Source organism: Zootoca vivipara, chromosome 2, assembly GCF_963506605.1.
Source record: "Zootoca vivipara chromosome 2, rZooViv1.1, whole genome shotgun sequence".
Lineage (NCBI taxonomy): Eukaryota > Metazoa > Chordata > Lepidosauria > Squamata > Lacertidae > Zootoca > Zootoca vivipara.
The window spans coordinates 115113874-115136920 of NC_083277.1; the positions used below are offsets into that span (position 1 = coordinate 115113874).

The following is a 23047-nucleotide window of genomic DNA, read 5'->3' on the forward strand; positions in this document are numbered from 1 at the left end:
ATAAGATGCATACTACCAGTTATGAGGGTTAATTGGACCGGGTGCTGTTGTCGGTTTAAAGTTTGCCTGTGTAATCTTGGATGAGATGATACAATGGTTTATGGTTTGACTTCTTTGCGACACTTTTCTTCCTTTTTTTAAAATAGGGTGCTCCTGGCCCACGCGGCAGAGATGGCGAACCTGGTACACCTGGCAACCCTGGGCCTGCTGGACCCCCAGGCCCCCCAGGTCCCCCTGGCCTTGGTGGAGTGAGTATCCTCTGCTTGATTCACCTCCCCCCCAAAACACACACATTTCATGTGTGGTTACAGAATGAAAAGAGCTCTTTCACTGTGCTACCTACCAAAAATTCCTGGTGTTCTAACTCTGCAAAAGCCTTAATTCAGTTCAGCATGCATAATATGCTACCTAAAAAATGCCACATATTCAGAGTACAACAGACTGCTGGGTTTTCAATGGCCTAGATTGCCTTTGCCCTCTTTTGCCATTATCTGCATTAGAGTTGTGGTTTTCAAACCTTGTTCTGCGGGGGTCCTCTGGAAATACCCCCTCCGCACAATAACATGCGTTTCTGCAACAAGTCAGAATCCCTTGAAACATGTCTAACTCTTCACTGCCAAGCTTATTTTGCCAGAAGTCTTCTGCAAGGGAGTGTTGGGTATTCTCTAGAACATGCCACCCCTATCTCTGAGCAGTGCGAGATTCCAGGGGTTCCAGGCATTTACCTACACATTTGTGTTTCCTTTGGAATGAGGTACAGTGGAGATTGTAGTGTCTTTATGGCATATGCTTTATTTACACATATGTACAACCTGAGCCTATGATGGAGGGGTTCGCAGCATTGACACCCCAAGCAGGTCTTGCTTCTCCATAGCCACAGAAATCAGGCATCTCTCTCTTTCACAGGCTCCAGCCTGCTTCTTTCTCCAGCTTCTAGTTTACCCTTACACAACTCAATTCTGGCCTTTGCCTTTTCTAACAAATAGTGAGTTGAGGGAGCCCCCCATTTGTCTGGCACAGAGCCACTTCCTTGGATACCTTAATGACCTATATTTACAGGGCCATTATATAAAAAAAATCTGGCCATTCCAACAATTTGAATCCTTCCTTCTATTCTAACACTTGCTGGATCTAGGAATTAGAAGGGTCTCGGCATACAGCCTGCTCCCCTGGCCCCTCGACTCATAGCAATACATTCTCAGTTCATGCAAGACAGGCTGTGTGCTCAACAGGCTGGGCTATGGCTTTTTTCTAACTGTGAGGTGTCATAGAATACAGGGATGCCTCGCACGACGAAATTAATTCGTTCCGCGAGTCGTTTTGTATTGTGAAAATTTCGTTTTGCGCTTTTCCAATTTAAACAAAGCAAAGCAAAAAGAAAATCAATGCAAAAAAATTCGTCTTGCGAAGCACGGCCATAGAAAAATTAGTCTTGCGAGTCAACAAAAAGATCGCAAAATGCTTTCATCTTGCAAGTTTTTCGTTGCGTGAGGCATTCGTCTTGCGAGGTACCACTGTACTTTTTAATGCACTGGGGGTCTGTGGCAGGGGCATAGATACGGTAAGTACATAGGAGATCATAGAATCATGGAATTGTAGAGTTGGAAGGGACCTCAAGGGTCATCTAGTCCAACCCCCTACAATGCAGGAATCAAAGGCAGATCAGTTGATGTGGAAAAAGGTTCCCTCAAGGTAGAAAACTACTGTGCTAGAGAATGGCGGAGGAGCATCAGGGCTCACCATTGTCTATAGACTTGGATCAACAGCCCAATATAGAATTAGATGTGCACAAGCCCACTGATTTCTGTAGTCTTAAGCATACCTATTTCCATACTCCATTGTGGGTCCAAAATACATTTGTAAATTCCTCCGCAAAGCACCTTAAATTCATTCCTAGTTAATTACACCCAACTTGTCTAGGCAACTCTAGTTTTGAGAGCCGTTAGGTCTGGTGGCCTTTACTAGCCCCAGCAGATTAATGGCTACACCAACCAGTTGTGTCTTATTTCAGGGAAATAGTTGGAACTGTAATTTTCAGCTGGGGAAGCCAGTTAGCAATGGGTTGCAGCGACAGTGTTGCTAGGACTGAGCAGGTTTTGATTTTGTGTCAGGTTATGAAACAATCAGGAGAGCGGCAGGTCTGGACAAAGGCAGACATTCCATTAATGCATTTCCTTAAAGTTGTATTTTAGAGTCGCTAAAGCTGTAATCCTATACCCTCTTACCTGGGAAGAAGTCCCAGGGAAGTTAATAGTGCTAGACTCAACTCCCATCATCCCCAGCCAGCTTGGCTAGTAGTCAGAAATGATGGGATTTGTAGTCAGACATCTGCAGGCCCATGTTTGAGGAACACTACACTGCAACATAGTTTAATGATTATTTTTTTTGCAACCCACACTTGATTGCTATTAGGGGCGTGTAAACAATATCAACGTTTGGCATACTGGAGGATATTTATGTGCAGAATGTGTTCTTTTTCTTTGATTGCAGTAACTAACCCTGATTTTTGAATGTTACTCCACACATAGGACACACTCACCAAGTCATATTCCTTTACTCCGGGTTCATATAGGGTAGCCAACAATACACATTCTTTACTGAGTCACTACTGGTAAACATAAGGACCCAGGTGGCGCTGTGGTTAAACCACTGAGCCTAGGGCTTGCTGAAGGTCAGCGGTTCGAATCCCTGTGACGGGGTGAGCTCCCGTTGCTTGGTCCCAGCTCCTGCCAACCTAGCAGTTCGAAAGCACGTCAAAATGCAAGTAGATAAATAGGAACCGCTACAGCGGGAAGGTAAACGGCGTTTCCGTGTGCTGCTCTGGTTCGGCAGAAGCGGCTTTGTCATGCTGGCCACATGACCTGGAAGCTATACGCCGGCTCCCTCGGCCAATAATGCGAGATGAGAGGGCAACCCCAGAGTCGGTCATGACTGGACCTAATGGTCAGGTGGACCTTTACCTTTACTGGTAAACATTAGAATTGCTACTCTGTATGGAAACACCCACTGAAAAGAGCGGAAAACGTCCATTCTTCCCATTCCCCTCAGTCTTTTGGGGACACGGAGGTAGAGTTAAAATGTTTTAAGGAGTAACTGATCTTGAGGTTGTACTTTTGGATAGAGGCGTAGCGGTGTGTGTGTGCGTGTGTCCATGGGGGTCCATGGCTCTGAGCACAATCTTGTGAGGGGGTGCAAACAGGCACCCCCACAGCAGGCTCCTTCATCAGAGCCTGGCTCTGAGTGAGAAGGAGCTGAGTCTTGGCTGGGCACTTGTGCCTGTCCGCAGCTCGGCTCCCGGGTCAGGCCTGACCCAGGGGAGGAGAGCAGGAGAATGGACGGCAAGACTGCCACCCACCCTCCTCAGCTGCTGTGCACCTTGCACCCGGCTCCACCACCGGGTCAAACTGGTGGGCATACGCTCCGCCACTGCCTTTGGACATGCATTCTTGTAATAGAGGTGTATTCAATGGTTTCATAATAGGATTAATAAACTAATCTGATGGGGTTGTTCTGCTCTCCTCAGAATGCACAACAGTGCTTTTTTGGAGCTAAGTTTGACCTGTCGGTGTCCATTTTTAAGCCACACTTTCTAATTATTCCAAGTGCACTTGAATATTGTTTAGATTCAATGATGTAGCTCTGTGTTACAGACACCCTGTCTCTAGATAGAATGAACAATGTTTTGTGTTCTCGATAACTTGTTGGAAATTTTTGTGTACCACAAAGTTGATTTCTATCATTGCAGACCCCCTCCTTGTTTACTGTGGTGGGAAACACCAAAACAATGACTTGATAATAGGGTGGGCAAAAGAATACAAATTGCTACTTAGAAAGCCCCCTTCCTTTTCTCTCCAGATGAAATTCTGCCTAAAAATATCACCCTATGCCTGGAGGCATAGTCTCCAAGGAGAGTAAAAAAAATGTAAAATGAGCTTGCCCTAATTTCTTCCTCCGTGATGTGGGCGTGCTTGCCCATCAGATACTACGGGAAACTCTGGACTTTTCAAAAGACTTCTTGTATTCCTCATTGTGTGAATGTTCTCTGTCAGATCACATCACGTTCCACTGAAACTGACCATGTTCTCTCTGCGCTTTATCTTTGCAGAACTTTGCTGCTCAGATGGCTGGAGGATTTGACGAGAAAGCAGGCGGCGCTCAGATGGGAGTGATGCAAGGACCAATGGTAAGTACCAGGAGAGTCTCCCCAAATCGTTTGAGCTCATGTCTGTGCTACAAATGTATATTGCAGCGGTGGGTAAGCCTGTGACCCTCCAGATATTGTTGGACTACAACCCAGCCAGAACGGCCAGTGATCAGCAACAATGGGAGTTGTAGTCTAGCAGCAACCTACAGCAGGGGTTGCCCAACTTTTTGGACTAGTGGACACATTTTGAATTTCAGGAGGGTGCTGGGGGTGCTAGACACAAAATGGCGGCCATGGAAGGAGTGTGGCATAACACAAAATCAGCAAGGCAACCACTCCTGGCAATCTTATGCCTACCATGGAAAGTCAGCTATGGCCTGCTGGCCCTGATTGTGGTGATCTCTCTCTCTTACACACACACACACACACACACACACACACACACACACACACACACACATGCTGTTGCTGCCTAATAACAACCAGAAGCATTCCTCAGTATCATGAAATATATACAAGCTAGTTACACCATTTTCATTGCATAGAAATTGCTTAGAAAGTACCTGCACATTTCACCTCATAACTTGCTTTCTTGAAGGGCTAGAGCTCTTTTAAAAATGAAAGCTCAAAGTCTCGGGCACCTGCTCAGGGGTCTTCTGGTTTGGCGATCTCTGACGTAGAGGTCCATAGGCTCCTCACCCCAGATATATCTGGTGTATTGGTTTTATGGCAGTCGGCTGCCGTGGGATGATGTTCCATGAAGAATCCTGGCAATTGTAGTCAGTGGCGTAACATGGGTTGCCAGCACCCATGCAGGCACCTGCCCATGCAGAGGAGGTGGATGGAAGGCAGGGAAATGGACAGAGTATGCATGCGCATACTAATAGTTTCCGTGTCACCCAGGAGATTTTGTGCCCCTAACACAAGAAAGAAAAGAGCCATTCCGTTGTCTAGAGAGGTCACTTCCTAGTTCGCATGGAGAAGCCATCAGTGACAAAACCATGCACCTGTATTGAGGCAGCACCGGATGTTGAAATTTTGCGCCCCTAACAAATTTACACCTGGGGCAATTGCCCCTGTGGCCCCTCCCATACTGTGCCACTGATTGTAGTTTAGTGATGGTGAGAACTGTCTGTTAAGAGACTTTTAGCCCTGCTCGCACAACAGTATTTTCCTAGGTTCCCTGCAGACAGTGCCCACCTTGCAGGGTTTCGAGGCTCCCAGGGCTGCAATGGGCCTTAGCCTGAAAAAGGTGGGTGCCTCAGGGCTTCTTGGGTTGGGTGCCCCATACAAAATGGTGGCACTGTTGAGTAGCGCTGATGGTGGATCATTCATTGGTCCTGCGAACTTGGCAAGTGCTACCCTCTGGAGCCAGTCTATCCTGCGGAGGGGGAATTGTCACGTTCAGTTGATGAGAATTTGGCCTAGTAAACTGAAATAGGTATGATCTTCAGGCACCTGCACACAGCTGTGTCACTCCTTCCTTCGCGTGAGTGATGAAACAATAAGCTATAGATAACCATAGCTTCAGGTCATGTCTGAGCCAGGACTACGGTTAATGACTTCCAAGCTAGCCAGGTTTCAGAAACCATCTTCAAATGATGGCTTTACATTTTGGCTTGTGTGAAAAGCCGTTAACCCCAGTTTCCTCGTTCAGATGTAATAGGAAGCTATGGTTAACTGCAGCTTCCTGCCTTATGCTGATGTCTGAGACTTATTCATAATATTAGCTTTTTAAGACAACGTTTGATTGTTGGAATGTGACCAACTACTAATGGATATTATATTTATGTTAATTACAACATTTATATCCCACCGTTCCTCTAAGGAGCTCAAGGTAGCATACATGCATTTTCCTCTCCCCTCTATTTTAACCTCAGCCACAACCCTACATGGTACTGGTAATTTTGGCTGACTGGCTCAATCAAGGTCACCAGTGATCTTTGTGGCCATGTGTGGATTTGAACCTGATCTAGTCCAGTGAGGGATATGTGCTGTAGGCTAGGCCAAGAGCCTCATTTTACATTCAAAAATGCTTGAGAAAAATGCATTTTGCATAACAAAATAGAGAAATTACGAAACCTAAAGACAGAGACCAGTCAGAGTTCAGCCATCTTGAGAACTAGGTATGATGTACACCTGGACCATAATCCTTAGCACATTTTGGGGTTGAGTTGCATTGAAAGTGGTGGGACTCCCGGTGAGTAAATGTCACAGGAGCTCTTCCAAATGGCCCTAAATTTGTAGATCTAGTGTGGTGCTATATGAGTTTGATTCCTCACCTCTGCTCCAGACATACGGAGCGTTTTATAGCCCATATTAGTTTCTCTGACTGAGAGCTACAGTAAAACAGACAAGCAGACACCCCATGAGATGGAAGGCCTATTGTTGGGCTGTACCATTTAGGCTCTCCCAGGGTACAATATGAAGCCACCTGAGGCCACCACCTGAGTTTGGTCAGTGTCTGCATGCAAGTCCCATGTACAGTTCCTTGGGTTCTGTGATGGAAGGAAAGTGGGATAGATAAATGTTAAGAAAAGTAAATAAAATGTTCCAAGGTAACACTGACATCGTGTATATAGCTAGATAACATTTTATTATTTTATTATTTGATTTTTAAAATTTATTTAAAAAAATATCTTCCGATATTTTCAGAAGGATGCTCAAGATGGTTTGCATAAAATAATACACTATAATAGCGAAGGGGAAACTTGTGACCCTCTGGATTGTTGTTGGACTCCCACAGCCATCAGCACCAAACATCATGGTCAGTGGTCAGGGATGATGGGAGTTGTAGTCCAGCAATGTATCTGCAGGGCCACTTGTTCCTGATCCCTGCACTGCAATAACACTGGGACTGTTTCTGTCCCCTTAAAATAGGGTAGCTGAGTCACCAGCATAGCTGCATTGGGCCCAAAGGAGCGACAGCTTTTGCTTGCAGCACCTCAATCAGCATAGTTTAATTGAAGCCCATAGAGTCCAATCCATTCCTGATGTTAAGCCAGAGTGATGCCATCAAAGTCTCATCACCACCACCTTCCTTTGTACCCAGAGTTCCAGAAAACCACGTTTCTTTTCATTATAAATTAATTTTGTTGCCTAACTTACTTTCTAAATATTTGTTGACCTGCTATTCCAAGATTGTTCAAGTTAGCCGCTTTAACGGAAAGGCAGACTTCTTAATAAAAAAGGAGAGAGAAAAGGTCTTTGGGCCTTTGCATTGCTTGCCAGAAGTTCCCAAGCCATGTGCCAAAATAGTTGAAACGGATGATTATGGACAGGGAAGTAATAGAGAGATTTGTTTTAAGGGGCCAGGTCACTGTTGCACTTGGATCAAGAGCTGAAGTATGCAAAGACAGACAGCAGCTACTGTTCTTCAAGATCCCACAAGACTTCCAGCAGGAAATTTCTACTCTCTAGCATTTCTTGGCAAGCAGTAAATGAAATTTGGGCTTAGTAAACATGGACAGTTTCCAAGCGAAAGAGTGTGTGTGTGTGTGTGTGTGTGTGTGTGTGTTTTCACCGCTGAATTACTTCTATAAATACAAATAGCCCTGGATGGTACAAAGAAAGAGAGGGAGCAGCCCTGGAAGAAGCGCTGCTCTGGTTCTCAGTGCCTGTACAGCCAGAGCTTAGTGTGTCTCCTGTGTTGGGATTGGGTCCTCCTTTCTTTTTGGGGAGTAATGATTGCTTAATTTAATTTTTTTTCTATTATAGGGACCTATGGGACCACGAGGACCTCCGGGACCTCCAGGATCTCCTGTAAGTATCAAAACCTTTCAACTCTTTTTGGATGATCTCTCATGTTTTGGGGGGACAAATGAGGCAGATGAAAGAATGGCCTTTTCCCAAGGGGACCACTGTATATCTATGTTCTTCTTTTCAGGGCCCTCAAGGATTTCAAGGCAGCCCTGGTGAACCTGGCGAACCTGGTACTGGCGTGAGTATCTAGGAAGTGCACATGTTTGTGGCACAATGAATGCGCTCATGCTCTCCTCCTTTCTCTCTTGCCATGATGCACCTGCAAATCCTCTTTTCACTTCTGGGATCCTCAACCTCCTGAGGAAGTATCAGTCAAAAGTACTTAGCCTAGGGGTTCTCAAAAAGTAAGGGCACGAGCAAAGGGAAAAGATTTATTGAGCTTTGCACTTGAAGTCAGGTCTAACAGTTATCCCATGTTTTAGTTACAGGTAGGCAGCCGTGTTGGTCTGAGTCGAAGCAAAATAAAAAAATTCCTTCAGTAGCACCTTAAACCTTAAAGACCAACTAAGTTTTTATTTTGGTATGAGCTTTCGTGTGCATGCACACTTCTTCAGATACACTTGAAACAGAAGAGCCAGACCCTTATGTATATACAGAGGGTGTATATACATAAGATGGTTTGATTGCTGCAGCATTGATTGACTGCAGCAAATGTGCTTGAACCCTAGGACTTGGCCCACCACTGTCAACCATATGGTGTGCTCAGGGTAGTAGCTGGCCACTTACGCGCAGCGACCAGTGGACTTAGGTGTCCAGTACACAGTTGCATTGCGATGACTGGAAAGTGGATTTCCTGTGTTAGTTGGTCCAGGCTCAGGTGTAGGAAGGGGTGGAAATTGTTCATGATTATTCTTCCCATTGATCCAGCAGATAAAAAATGTCATCAATGTAGCTTAGGCAGCAAAGAGCAGCTTAAAAGGTTCCAAGTAGGCCTACAAACTTGTTGGCATAAGGAGTTATGCTGACATAGCAGTTGACATAGCGGTTATCCTGTATCATTGTGGATTGTGACCATCCGTCTATCTCCAAGTGGGATGTTGGTCCACAGGGCATGTGCATCTATGACTGCTAGGATATTGTTTTCTGGGAGAGCATCAATAGGTAGTGGTTTCCGTAGGAAGTCTGTGGTGTCCTAAATCAACCATGGGTTCTATTGCATATGAGAACAATGTCATGGTGGGAAAGAGCCTGACGTGCAGGAACAGGAAGTGATCCTTGACATGTGTCTGCTACTGAATATGTCAGCCGTGTATAAGGATGGGGAAGAAGTTTGCCTCCATTTGCATTTAAAAGCAAATCTGTGTTGTGCTATCTCCCTGTTACACTCAGTTGCCACTCCTGGGGGTGGAGAAATGCAGGGAAAATACACAGGTGTGTCTCAGTAGCAATGGTTCTATGGGCCTGTGCCACTTCCCTCTGGCCAAGTGCTGCCAACTGTGGTGGAGATGGGTAGGGGTGAGGCACTGGTGAGGTCAGCGCAGTGCAAATGCGCTGGCAGGATTTCCTCCACCAGCACATTTGCACCACACTGGCCTCACAGTTCCCCCACCCCTCTCCATCCTAGCATGCAGTAACTGCACAATAGAGGGAGGTCAGGGATGCAGTGCAGCCTCACTGTGCCGTCCACTATCTGACTTTTGTCACAGTCATGGAACTTGACATGAAGCTGCCGTTTCGATCAGCAGCTCTGTGTTGAGCATCACATCTAGTCAGGGCCAGCCCTATTATTAGGCAGTGTGAGGCAGATGTGGGGTGTTGCAAAAGGGGAGCGATAACACATAACAGTGCTATTATTGCATTTTTACTACCAAGGAAAGGGAAGAGGTACTTGTGGGATCTTCTGCCTCAGATTTATTCCCCGCAGCTTGATAAAGAGCTTTTCTTAATTGCTGGGAATCTATTACATGCTGTCCAGAGCAGGTGCCACCACAAAGGAGGCCCATCTGTTTGCCAACTGGGATTCTCCAGTACTGTACCATGTAAAGTGTGAAACAGCTCTCTCCGATGCTGAAGATGTGCTATATGACATTTTGGCTATGTATCTGGATAACTTACAGGTCACTTTGTATAGATCAGGCATGGCCAAACTTGGCCCTCCAGATGTTTTGGGACTACTATTCCCATCATCCCTGACCACTGGTCCTGTTAGCTAAGGATGATGGGAGATGTAGTCCCAAAACATCTGGAGTGCCAAGATTGGCCATGCCAGGTATAGATGTAGATATATTCTCTGGTGTGTCCTTTTTATCTGATGAGTTCCTGTCTGAGTGCACTGGCAGTTCAGAAAGGAAACTGGCAATGTAACAAATAGATAGTCCTTCTTTGTGGTGGCACCTGCTGTGGACAGTATGTTATGTAGGAAGGCTTATGAACCCCGATCCTTCATGAATAGAACAAAACCAAGCATCAAGAATGGCAGTTTAAAGCAGGCATCTCCAAACTGCAACCCTCCAGATGTTTTGGCCTACAACTCCCATGATCCCTAGCTAACAGGACGAGTGGTCAAGGAAGATGGGAAATGTAGTCCAAAACATCTGGAGGGCCGAAGTTTGGGGATGCCTGGTTTAAAGCAATAGCAAAATCAGCTGTGAAGTAGGGCACGTTTTAAAGGCCTTTAAAGATGCTTTCTTGAAACAGCATCATTTTAAGCCTTTGTCTAAAAAATGGGGAATGAAGGCATGTCTCCTGTGGGAGACCATTCCACAATCTGGGTATCATACCTGAAATAGCAAGGTCTTTCTTTCTGTATTAATTTTGTATCCCGCCCTTGTTCCCAAAGAAGTCCAGACTGATTCTATCTGGTGGGATAGGGTAGAATAATAAAATAGTAAAATGCTTTTATTGGGCTGATTTCTGCTGGTGGCTAGAACTATGATTTCAGAGTTTTTGGAGGCTCATGAGGGAAAGAGTGCAGCAATGGGCCCTCTTTAACCAGTGGGTTGTGTGTGTGACTCGGGAGCTGCCGAAGATGACTCTTGCCAATTTTTTAAAAGCATATTCTAATTAATATGCTTTTTTATGGGGTGTAATTAAAATACAGTTTAACTGTATGTAGAATAGTGGGTAAGAAGGATGAAGACGCAGCTCTCAAAACAACCAGCTCTTTATTCTAGCTCTGAGTCCAGACTGAACAGTAGCTTAGCCAGCTGGCTTATATAGTACTCAGTAACTTGCAACAGTAACAAACTTCCCCTAGCTACCCAATCCGTGAACAGCACTCTCAGTCCTTCATTTGCATGTTGTGGACCTGAGTGAGAACTGCAGCCACAGTGGGCAGGGTAAGAACTGCAGCCACGGTGGCCAGAAGGAGTACTGCAGTTAACTTAATACATAACACTGTACTTCGTATCAGTGCTGCTCAGGAATATTATCTGCACATCCTGCATTAGTACAGCACAATGCCAGGGGCCTTGTTGCATGTTCTGCTAAATCACGGTTTAGTGCTTTATGCATACGTTGGAAGGAGTTGTCGTGAGCCTTAATCTCACACACCCCACCTTTTTTCAGGGCAGCCACCAATTTCAAGCTCCCCTGCTACCCTAGAATCCCATAACCTGACACGCAGCAGCCACCATGCTGCAGTACAGATCCCTGTGCCACCCTAAAGATCTCCGTGGTTCCCTACAACACCCCCTGGCCCAGCCCAGTGCCGACTTTTCCTCGCCCTCCGGGCCCTGACTACCTACACTACTGCCACCTTCGCTCTGCTCCTCCCATGTTGCTGGGAGGAGGAGTCCGGTAGGGTTTAGTTTTCTGATTCCTACAAAGCCTGGGTTGTCTTGAAACTTACCAAGTTTGTTTTCAACTGCAGTCCCTGGCTTGTATGCAACAATTCAGGTCTTGTGGGAATCGAAATGAGCCGTATGGGAGGAGGAGGAGAGGGGGTAGTCGTGAGCCCAAGGCTCACGGCACATCCGTCTTGCTTGTGCAAATAACACTAAACCATGCTTTTGTGTTTTGCACAAGCGCTGCCTTTTGCCAATCATGAAATTGAGATTAGTTCCCTAACAGCATGTGTGCGAAGGGGAAAAACCCCTACGCTTTGGTCATTCTAATGGTGAATGCAGTATGATAACTAGAAAGTGGAGGGGGGGGGAGCAAAAGCCATATGACGCCTTCTTTTAGAAGCTTCCTCTGGTTTCTGTCCTGTGCTGTTGGCCTCTGGAACTGACCATCAGCTGTGCCACAGGTTGTCAAATGACACGCTTTGGATCCTTTGCTCCGCCTGCTGATAGATACAATGAATGGAAGAGAATGAATATATGAATGAAGAGTGAGGGAGATGAATGAAGTGTTCTGCCTGCCTCCTGAACTCTTTCCCCAAGGGAATGTGGCCCTTGAACCCCCAGAAAGGTGTCCCATTCCTGAGCTTTGCCGTGGTGTATTAGCAGTCACATGTCATGGAAATCTCTTAGCCCAGTGCCTACTCTAGAATAGTTTCCTCCTGATGTGGAAGGACAGATTTCAAGAAGCTACATAAAACTACAGATGGGGATACAAGAAGCACCAGCATGACTAGTGAATTGGGGAGTCCACAGTTACAGAAAGGATGGATATATACATATACTGTCAACATATTCACCTTATTAAGACTCCCTAGCCACTAACAGGTGTCAGCAGGTGGTGCAGAATATACAAGAGGCTTCTAATATATTTTGTTTTCCCTACCCCTCTCTCTAGGGTCCAATGGGTCCCCGTGGGCCACCTGGGCCACCCGGAAAGCCTGGCGATGATGTGAGTATCTTATCTCTTGACATCTGCCCATCATGAATCTAGAAGGGCAGCTTTTTGGGGGGGTTATATGTCAAGGGAGCTATAAAGCAAAAGAACTGAAACTACTTGTGCTGTTTTCTTGTGGGTTTTGTTGGGTAGCTGCTGCTCAGTAGGGAGTTTTTTACTTATATCATTTATTTGAACCAGCTATTTTTAATGCAGATTTCTAATCTGCTATTACATCAGGGGCGGAGAACCTTTTTTGCCCTCCAGAGGTTGCTGAACTACATCTCCCATCTGCCCCAGCAAGCATGGCCAATAGTCAAGGCTGATGGGAGCTGAAGGGCCAAAAGTTCCCTGCTCAACCTGGTGTCCCAAAGATGTTCTTGGACATCATAACGACCATCCCATCCTGGAAGTCCATTTGACTTGCAAAATATTCGGAAAGCAAGGCGCAGCTTCCAATTGGCTGCAGGAGGCTCCTCCAGCCAATCGGAAGCCACAGAAGCTGCATCGGATGTTCGGGTTCCAAAGAACATTCGCAAACCGGAACACTTACTTCTGGGTTTGCGACATTTGGGAGCCAAAACGTTCAAGTCGTAAAGCATTGGGGATCCAAGGTACGACCGTAGTTTTTGTTGGAGACAGAACGGCAAACAAGGAAGGACCATGGGGTTAACTCAGCAGCTTTAAGTTATTCAATTCTGCTGTCTTCTTCTGTCCTTGACTTTTGTATAAATGTCATCCTTTTCTTAATCACTTTTGTCTCTTTCAGGGTGAATCTGGCAAACCTGGCAAATCAGGAGAGCGTGGGGCACCTGGGCCTCAGGTATGGCTTCGTCCAACATATCTCAGATATCTGTGTGCATACAAGCAGATAAAGAAATGCAGCAGAAAGCACTTCTATTCTGAGAGTGCATTTAGTTGACATAGACAGGCACAGTTTTGGAGGAAATATTCTGTGGTTTTGGGATGAAAGGATCTCCTTACTCTTCCTGAAGATGAGCTTAGAATTTCAGAATTCTCCACCAGAGCAAAGCCTTGATTTTTTTTTTAAAAAAGAATACCGTATATTCTGGCGTATAAGACGACCCCCAACTTTTCCAGTTAAAATACAGCGTTTGGGATATACTTGCCGTATAAGAAATACGACCCGGCGTATAAGACGACCACTGACCTTTGAGAAGATTTTCCTGGGTTAAAAAGTAGTCTTATATGCAGGAATATACAGTATGTTGGATTTCTGGTTTAGGCTACTGGATATATGTGAGAGTCTCTGCTGAATTTGACTTTGAAACCACCCTGGCTCTCAGGTTGTTTAGAGAGCCAGGGAATAACTAACTCCTGTAGCTCATTGCCACATGCTGGTGACCAAGACTTTTATTGCATTTAGAAACAGATTGCAAGCAAAATTATCAGTGCTGAACAACATTAATACCCACAAGACCAAATTCTGTATCTCATTAAAAACTAAATTATCCAATCTGTCTACGTTATTAAAATTAAATAAATCAACATTTATTTTACATTTTTATGAATTTTATTCTGCTTCTGCTAGCTATTGAAACTCTGCTCCCTGGTCCCTAGAAAATCCTCCCCTGCCATCATTGACTGAACACTTTGAAGGCCACCTTTGAAGCCATAAGAAACATGTTTTAAAAGAAACATTGATCTGCATGCGGTTATTTTGCTCTGCATACAGAGACTTGCATAAAGGTTCAATCACCCCACTGTTATTATCTCTCACCTGTGTGAGAGATAATTAAGTAACTTTTCTCCTGGAGGAACAAGATAAGCTGGTGACAGCAAAGACTGCATTTTTTTTAGCTATTACCATTAAAATAAGGCCCACAGTTTTGTTCTCTGAGGTTTAAATTGCATACTTTTTAACATTTTTGTTTTGTTTGGCAATTTAAACTGATCTGTTCTGTACCATATATATTTGGACTTTTGTATACAAATTACAACAGCAGGTATCTATATATCTTCGAAGCCTATCTTTGCAGCCGTAGGAAGCTTGGTTTAAAACAAAATTCTAAATTCTGTGACTAGTGTGGAATTCCACAAACCTATCTGCAGATGGTATTCATTTGAGACTGGGCTGTGTTTGGAGAAAAGGTTAGGGCATGCTTGGAGCTTGGCAGTCAGTACAGGTGTCATGAATTGGCATTATGATGTCAGCAGTTTTGCTTGCCTTCCCATTTAAGAGGGTCACTGAATCAAAGCCTGCTGAAAAGGGGGAGTGACTGATGGGGAACAGAGAGCTTTACATTCTGAGTATAGATAGCGATGGCTAAAGAGGCCACAACTTAACATGGCTTCTGCAGTGAGCTGTTCAGTATTTCCAGCTTTTGTGCAGTTATCAGCATCTGTTTGAGAAACTTTGTTTATTTACCTGAACTGATCTCCCGTTGACTCTTAGGGTGCTCGAGGTTTCCCCGGGACCCCAGGTCTTCCCGGCGTAAAAGGTCACAGGGTAAGTATGCAAGCATTAAATAGGTTGAATTTTTTAAATAAAAGTCTCTGCGAAGGATATGCAATGAAAGCTCTCCATGGTTTCCTCTCTTTTTCTAGGGTTATCCTGGATTAGATGGTTCCAAGGGAGAAGCTGGTGCAGCAGGCGCTAAGGTAAGGGGCATTAGATTTTAGTAGCCATGGGCACCTATGGCTTTCCCATACCTTCTACCCCAACCAATGAATGCTGTTTTAGTTTTTCTAAATATTGTCAAGGTCCCTTTGCAAACTCACGTAACTTCTTCCAATCAACATCCACTTACCAAGTTTCAGACTGTAGGCACTTCCAGACTATATTCAGGTGGGATTCAATCACAAATTCAAGGTATGCAATTAAAGCTGGCTGAGAGCTTCTGTTCCTTTAAAACTGAAGCCCTGCACATCAAAACCAATGTCAATTTGCTTGCCAGGGTGAAATTGACAGTTCTTAAGTGAATTTATTTCTACCAGTGTACAGTTTTAAAATTTCCTTGTAGACTTTTCTTTTCAAAGTAAATACACTGTATTCCCCCCCCCCACCCCCAAAAGAAAACATGGCAGGTAGACCAATTGATCTAGATGTTTCAGGAAAAGAAAACACTTTCTATAGTTGGTGTAAAAAATCCGTTCTCCAGGGAAATAAATGGTGCACACCAAAGGGAGCAGGATTTTCAAAGCAGGGGGCTGTTTTGGTTTTCAGCAGCACCCAAAAAAGCTGATGCTGAAAATGACCATGTTCTCTTGGCACCCAAGTGCATAAGTAGCAGATTGCTGTTTTCCTGTAGTAATTAAGCATGCAGTATTTAAGAGCAGTGAACAGCTGTAGTCTATCACTACCCTTGTCTCCGCCAACTGGTATGTCGTTTGCTAACTGCTGTTGTGGCATCATGGATGCCCACTGCACATGACATCTCTAAGCTTCCTAGTCTGTCTGGAAGCCCCCTGTCCCCCCCCCCAAATGCTTAGGAGCCTAAGACATGAAGTAGTGGGGGAAGCTGTATGAGGATTCTTAACGGTAACTTAGGACCTTTCCCACTTTTTATAGTATATGCTCATTTCATTGCATGGGATCTAGAGGTCTTCCCTTTCTGCAGCCAGCAAGTATCACAAGAACTTGGAGGACTTCCTGCACTCAGCTTTGTATCGGTGCTGAACCTGAGTAGGCTCCTTACAGCTGTGCAGCCTCCACATTGGCAGCTAAGGTTGCCAGACTCAATAGTGGACAGGACTTCTGTGCCTTTAATTGCCCTGCTCTCTTTTGAGTCTGGAAACCTTAAGGAGAAACCAGCAGACCCTTTGCTTGGAAATTAAACAAAGGGTCTGCTGGTTTCTCTTTAAGGTTTCCAGACTCAAAAGAGAGCAGGGCAATTAAAGGCACAGAAGTCCTGTCCACTATTGAGTCTGGCAACCCTATTGGCAGCAATAGTTCATCCCACTCTATTCCACCTCTGCCTTTCTGCCAGTTGAGATGCATCTGCAGGCAACTGTTTGCCATTGATTCAGTTGTACAGAGGTACCTTGGTTCTCGAACCGCTTAGTTGCCAAACAAATCCGCTCCCGAACGCCACAAACCTGGAAGTGAGTGTTTCAGTTTGTGAACATTCATCAGAAGCCAAACATCCAATGCAGCTTCCGTGGCTTCTGCTTGAGTGCAGGAAACTCCTGCAGCCAATCGGAAGCTGCGCCTTAATTTTTGAATAGTTTTGGAAGTCGGAGGGACTCCCGGAACGTATTAACTTTGGGAACCAAGGTACCACTGTATGTGCTAGTGGAGTGCCCTCTAGTGTTCAACTAAGTGGAACGGCAATGAGAATTGTTTCCACAGCATCCAGGGTGCTTCCAGTCCATCACTGTTTTCAAACACAGACCAGCAAATTCAGGTTGAATGCTCATTAAATAAACTGTGTTGTCCTCGCAAACAAATCGGAATACAGAGGTCATTTGGAAGCTCCTTCAGAGTCTCATCTCCCACCCCTGATCCACACAGATGTGGGGTTTGGTAGCAAAGACATGTTTTGCTTCCATAATTACCATGGTCTCTCTTACTCTAGGGTGAAGCGGGCTCTGCTGGAGAAGCTGGGTCACCTGGTCCGATGGTGAGTATCCGCTGCTCAACTTATTTTTAATCAGTAATAACAGCACTCTTAGCCCTGCAGGGTGGGCATTGCCTATCTGTATTTGACTAATAATAATAATAATAATAATAATAATAATTTATACCCCGGCCATCTGGTTGGATTTTTCCAGCCATTCTGGGTGGCTCCCAACAGAATATTAATAATAGAAAAGCAACAACATCAAACATTAAAAACTTCCCTAAACAGGGCCGCCTTCAGATGTCTTCTAAAAGTCAGATAGTTGCTTATTTCCTTGACGTCTAATAGGTTTGAACCCTTGTCCACTAGACCAGGCATCCCCAAACTTCAGCCCTCCAGATGTTTTGGACTACAATTCCCATCTTCCCCAACCACTAGTCCTGTTAGCTAGGGATCATGGGAGTTGTAGGCCAAAACATCTGGAGGGCTGCAATTTGGAGGTGCCTGCACTAGACCCTACTGCTACCCTTTTAACTGCTACACCACATGTTGTGCTGATGCACATTTCTCTAGCCATAACATTGAAAAGTAGGTTCCTTAGCACACTGACGTCTGCACTCTGGGAGATTAGGATGTGATGCCCTTCTCATTTTTGCTATTGTTATTTCCTAGGGTCCCCGTGGTCTTCCAGGCGAGAGAGGACGTCCTGGCCCATCTGGTGCTGCTGTAAGTATCAGCATTAACTTGAACGCTGCAAGTCCTGTATCTTGGAAATCTTGCTAGTGCAGAATAAATGTACCCACCCGTGACTTTGGTGGAAAACAACCTGCCCCTTGCGATCCCCCTACCCCATTTGTCATGGCCTACCCCATTTCCGTAAAAGTAATGCTGGAATGAGATTTCTTTGCCCTTTTCAGTATACTTGCTGTGGCTTTTGGTTGTTGAACACCTGGAGGCAGAGGTGGCTGGGGCCTATTGGGCCTGGTAGGGCAGAAGGCAAGGAGGCCAACAGTAGGAGGCGCTATAGCCAGCGACAGGCAGAGTCAGTTAGCTATAGTTTTCTCCCCATCCACCTCCCTGCTGAGTTCTGCTACAGCAACACTGACCACTAAGGAGGAGGAAGCAGAAATCCAGGGCCATGCCCTGCACTGGTTGTAAGTAAGAAGGCAGGTGGACTAGCCTCCAGTGCCTGGAGGGGATGAGTTGGCAAAGGCTGTTTAAGATGCTGTGCCCTAAGATGCATGGTAAAGGTCTTTTGCCCGCCAGCTAGCAAATTTTTACTGCAGTGGACATCTCCCTAAAGGGCATGGCATGCTTTTTATTATGTTATGTAGAGGAGAGAAGCAGAAAGCAGCCTCTGCTTAGTAGCCCCGAATGGGGCTAACGTCTAGTTTAGTAGAGCTTGGAACGGGGGGGGGGGGACCAAACTTTGGTTTTGTTAAGTGCATAATTTTCCCCCACACAAATTGCTGTGAACATGGTGGTGAGGATCTAGCATGGGAATTCAGGGGCTTTAACCCTTTGCCCCCTGCTGTGGTCCCAATCCGGAATGTCCCCCTCTGCATAGCTGCTGTTTACAGAGAAACCTGCATTTGCTTATTTGCTTAAACGGGATCTTTTTTTCCTATGCAAATAGAGGCAGCGGTGGGGGGACCTGTGGCCCTTGGACTACAACTCCCATCATCCCTGACCCTTGACTTTGCTAGCTGGGGCTGATGGGAGCCAGAGTCCAACAACGTTTGAAGGTTCACGGGTTCCCCATTCATGCTGTAAAGTTGTAGATATGCTGTGCAGGAAAGTGTGAGTGCTTTTCCAAGGGTAGGAAGTAACTGGAGTTGCCATCTTGGGATTGGTCCAGAAGCTGCAGCTGATTCAGAATGCTGAGAACAGGTTATTGATTGGAGCACCTGGGTGCACACATACTGCACCTGTGTTGAGGTGCAACTTTTTGTATGCCTTGGATGCCGACCACCTATTGGGCCACGTTCATCATATTGTTGTTACCTTAGTCCTGAGTTATTCAGGACTTTATATATAAAGTCAAAGACTGTCAGGCCACTTAGATCATCTGGAGAAATTCTACTTGTGACACCACATTCTACAGAATGTCGTAGGATGGCTGTCTGAAAAGCAGGTATTTTCTGCTGTTACCCCTGTACTGTGGAATGCCCTTCCCCCTGCCATACGTGAAGCAGCAGCCACCAGTGACTTCAGACGTCCTGCGTCAATTTATCTCTTTCCCTGAGTCATAAGACCGGACCCTGTTTTACATACCCAAGTCTTCTAAATTTCTATTTTATTCATTGACATGTGCTTTTATGTGTTTTTATATTAATGTTTTATTGCTTTTAGGTTGTATTTTTGTTTTACTGATATTTAGCTTTTCTTTTCTTTTACACGCTACACCATTTAGGGATTTTTGGACTATTAAGCAGTATATAAATGCTTTTACATAAATAACACAAAACCTTGTAACCTGGGCATCTGATGGAACAGACAGTGTGGCAGGGTGTCTCCACTCATAGAATTGTAGAGTTGGAAGGGACCACGAGGGCCATCTACGTAGTCCAACCTTCTACAATGCAGGAATCTTTTGCCCAACATGGGACTCGAACCCACAACCCTGGGATTAAGAATCTCGTGCTCTACTGATTGAGCTGCGTCCCGCACACTTGACCTCTCGGATTGGTGATGTTGCTGCTGCTGCTTGCTTTGGGAGTGGGGAGAGGGTGACGGATGAGGTGGTGGTGAGATCAGCGCAGTGCAAGTGCGGCAGCAGATCCTGTCTGGTGCTCCTGTTGGTGAGCTTCTGCCGTGCTGACCTCGCTGCCACCTCGCCCCTCCTTCTCTACCTCTGGGTAATCAGTAATAACATGACTGACTGGAGGTCAGGTGAGTAGCTAAGGCAGGAACCGAAACGGCTCCTCCTGCTCATATGTTGCCCGATTCTGTCACTCAGACAGTTCCTCAAATCTGTAGGTGTGCCATATGCACAGTGCCAGGAAGAGGAAGAGGAAGCAGAAGGAACTGTGGCTGCCTCTTCTCCCATTTACTTCCATTGTAAATTTAAAGTTCAGCATAAGGTATAAGAGAGTTCACAACCCCAGAGGCCATGTTTAGACCAGAGTTTCCCCAAACTTGAGTCTCCAGCTGTTGTTGGGCTACAACTCCTATCATCCCTGAGCACTGGTCCTGCTAGCTAGGGGTGATGGGAGTTGTAGTCCAACAGTAGCTGGAGATCCAAGTTTGGGAAACTCTGGTTTAGATGCCCGGGTGCAAAATTCAGGGGGTTTGGTTAAATTGGAAAGATTAGTGTATTGATTGGATCATGGGGGTAAATGTGGATGCTGAGAAATGTCACACCAGTAGTGTTTGCTGCTGAGCTCACCTGATCTCCCTCCAGCTGAGTCGCTACTACATACTGGGATCAAGAGCAGTGAGGGGGTGGCGAGGTCAGTGCGGCGCAAACACTCCAAAGCCAATATTGCTGTCTTGCCAGCATGTTAGCCCTGTGCTGACCTTGCTGCTTCATCCCCCTCTCCATCCTGATATTCAGCAGCGACCCACTTGGTGGGAGGTCAGGTGAGTAGAGCAGCCGTCCACTGCTGTGTCACACCCTGCTTAGCAAAAATATGTGAACATCCACATGTTTGTTGATTCACTTTGCTTTTGTCCTGCCCTTCAAGAAGCTCAAGGAGTTGTGTCCTACACGGCTTCCCCAATTTTGTTCTCCCAGCTACTCTACATGATAGATCAGGTGGAGCGTTAATTACTGATCCTGTGTCAACCCATAAACTGTGTGGTTGCATGGGTATTTGAACCTGGGTCTTTTGTGAAGCAAAGCTAACAGGCATGACTGTGCTCAGTTTAGCAAAGTACCAAGGCAGATACATCATGCCCGGGCCCATTTCCAGCATTCCATTCTACGTCTCCAGAGATTTCAGCCTTCACTTGATACTGTAATAAATGTAGCGTGAAATTCCCTCTGGCTGTTTATTGAACAAATGTCAAAGCCCCCATAGGGCTGGCTGTGAAGCTCAGCGAGAGCGTTTTAGCTCCAAGCTCCAGTCTTCATATTCTTACAGATTCAGATAGTTGAGATAATTAAGGTGATAAAGTAACCAAGACTGTTTAACAGCCTTGAAGTAACCAGGCTTAACTTAGCAACTCTAAACATGTTCAGTGAGCACACATTGGAAGGAATCAGCTCCCCTTTCTGCCTCAGTGTCAGCCAGACTCCAATTAGTGGGGAACAGGAAAACAATTTATCCAATTACAATTTAGTGGCGGAGGGGGTTGCAGAGAGGAGGAGAGGAAGGAGATGTCCTGTTGCCTGAGTGGATGTCTGCTCCCGTTGTGTAGGGGTCTCACATAAAAATGGCATTAATCCAGAGGAATACACACAGCCAACTTCCTATATTCAGTGAAACTGTTCTCCCCCCCTCCAAATAGCAGCCTTGTGCACTGTTTGACAAGCTATTTCTGTCTCTTTGCAACTTCATCGGGGAGGGGGGGGGAGTTCAAAAGTGGTTCTTGATCCAGGCACAGCGGGGGTGGGGGCGAAAAGCTTCTGTTCACAGACAAAAGTTATCTTGAACATCTGAGTAAGCAGTGTGAGTCACAGATTTAATTTCCAGCAAAGCTTTTCTATAGGAAGAATTATGCCACATTAACTATCCCATCATGTTGTTTTTGCAAAACATATATCAACCAATAGGGCTCTGTCATAGAAAAAAGGCCTAAAACTTCATCACATGCACACAGTTATTTACGGTATTTGTTTATTACGTTTGTATCCTGCCCTTCCCCGCAAGTGTGCACAGGGTTGCAAATGTCAAAACTATACGTGTAGTATATATATACACATAGCAGCAAACTCACCTTCCATTGCCCTCATTGGTTCTCTGTCTTAGGAACAGGACAGGGGGTGGCAGGTGTAGGTAGGCTTGTCTTGCTATCCTTCACCTCCTTCCCCTCCTACTCTAGATTGCTGGGACTTGACTTTGTTGTGCATTAAACTAAGGGGCAGTGCAGGGAAATACAGCCATAGACCATTGGGGTGGGGAAAAACCCACCAGGTTGATGCTTGCAGTGAAACACTGCAGAAATTCCTGGTGAATTGGGGAGGTAGTAACTTTAGCTGGATCCAGATCTGATAATGGAGGATGTCTTGAATGCACAAATGATCCCCTTCTCTCTGGAACTGAGGCTGTAAAGTACGGGGGGGGGGCACAAGCTCTTCCCTGAGCATGTACACACCCAAATTCTGCATATGCTTTGGGATGCAGTATTATTCATTATCTTATTTCATTTCTGCAACGCTTCTCATATAAAAAACACAGAAAAGCAATTTCAAGTCCAGTATACTGGGATGGGGGTGGGGAATCTCCCCTTGGCTATGTGCCATTCTGCTTGCACTGAAAGGTGGGGCAGGAGACTAAAGAAGGATTTCCTAGACAAGGATTTGAACCCGCAATGCTGCCTTGTACTGAGTATGACCATTAAGTTGCAGCTGTCTCCCTGGCTTCAGGCAGAAACTTTTTCCTAGCCCTGCTAGGATTTGGCATGCAAAGCATATCCAAAACATTGCGCATCAGAGTAAGAATTGTAGAGTGGGAAGGGATCACACAAGGCTGCAATTCAGGAATCTTTTGCCCAACCTGGGGCTCGAACCCACAACCCTGAGATTAAGAGTCTCATGCTCTGCTAACTGATGCTACTTTTAGGGCTCATCCACATTTCCATTTGCCCTGACGCTTTCCCTCGAAAAACCCACAGTTTACTGCTGAATCGGAACAAACAACTGGGTATTCCCAAGATTGATGTTTGCTCCTATTCGGCAGTAAAGAGCAGGTTTTCCTGGGGGAAGCAGCGGGGCAACTGCAAAACCGCTCAGACC

General features: G+C 45.5%; 1 protein-coding gene across 2 annotated transcripts in view; it reads left to right on the forward strand.

Moving 5' to 3' along the window:
* The window catches only part of COL2A1 (collagen type II alpha 1 chain), an 82823-nt gene that overhangs the window by 10297 nt on the left and 49479 nt on the right, over nucleotides 1-23047 (forward strand). For both annotated transcript variants that reach the window (XM_035103225.2, XM_035103232.2), the window contains 10 exons: nucleotides 147-248; nucleotides 4106-4183; nucleotides 7862-7906; nucleotides 8031-8084; nucleotides 12587-12640; nucleotides 13395-13448; nucleotides 15042-15095; nucleotides 15194-15247; nucleotides 17164-17208; nucleotides 17821-17874. In XM_035103225.2, the coding sequence (XP_034959116.1) occupies nucleotides 147-248; nucleotides 4106-4183; nucleotides 7862-7906; nucleotides 8031-8084; nucleotides 12587-12640; nucleotides 13395-13448; nucleotides 15042-15095; nucleotides 15194-15247; nucleotides 17164-17208; nucleotides 17821-17874 (594 nt within the window). The remainder of the gene's footprint in view (nucleotides 1-146; nucleotides 249-4105; nucleotides 4184-7861; nucleotides 7907-8030; nucleotides 8085-12586; nucleotides 12641-13394; nucleotides 13449-15041; nucleotides 15096-15193; nucleotides 15248-17163; nucleotides 17209-17820; nucleotides 17875-23047) is intronic.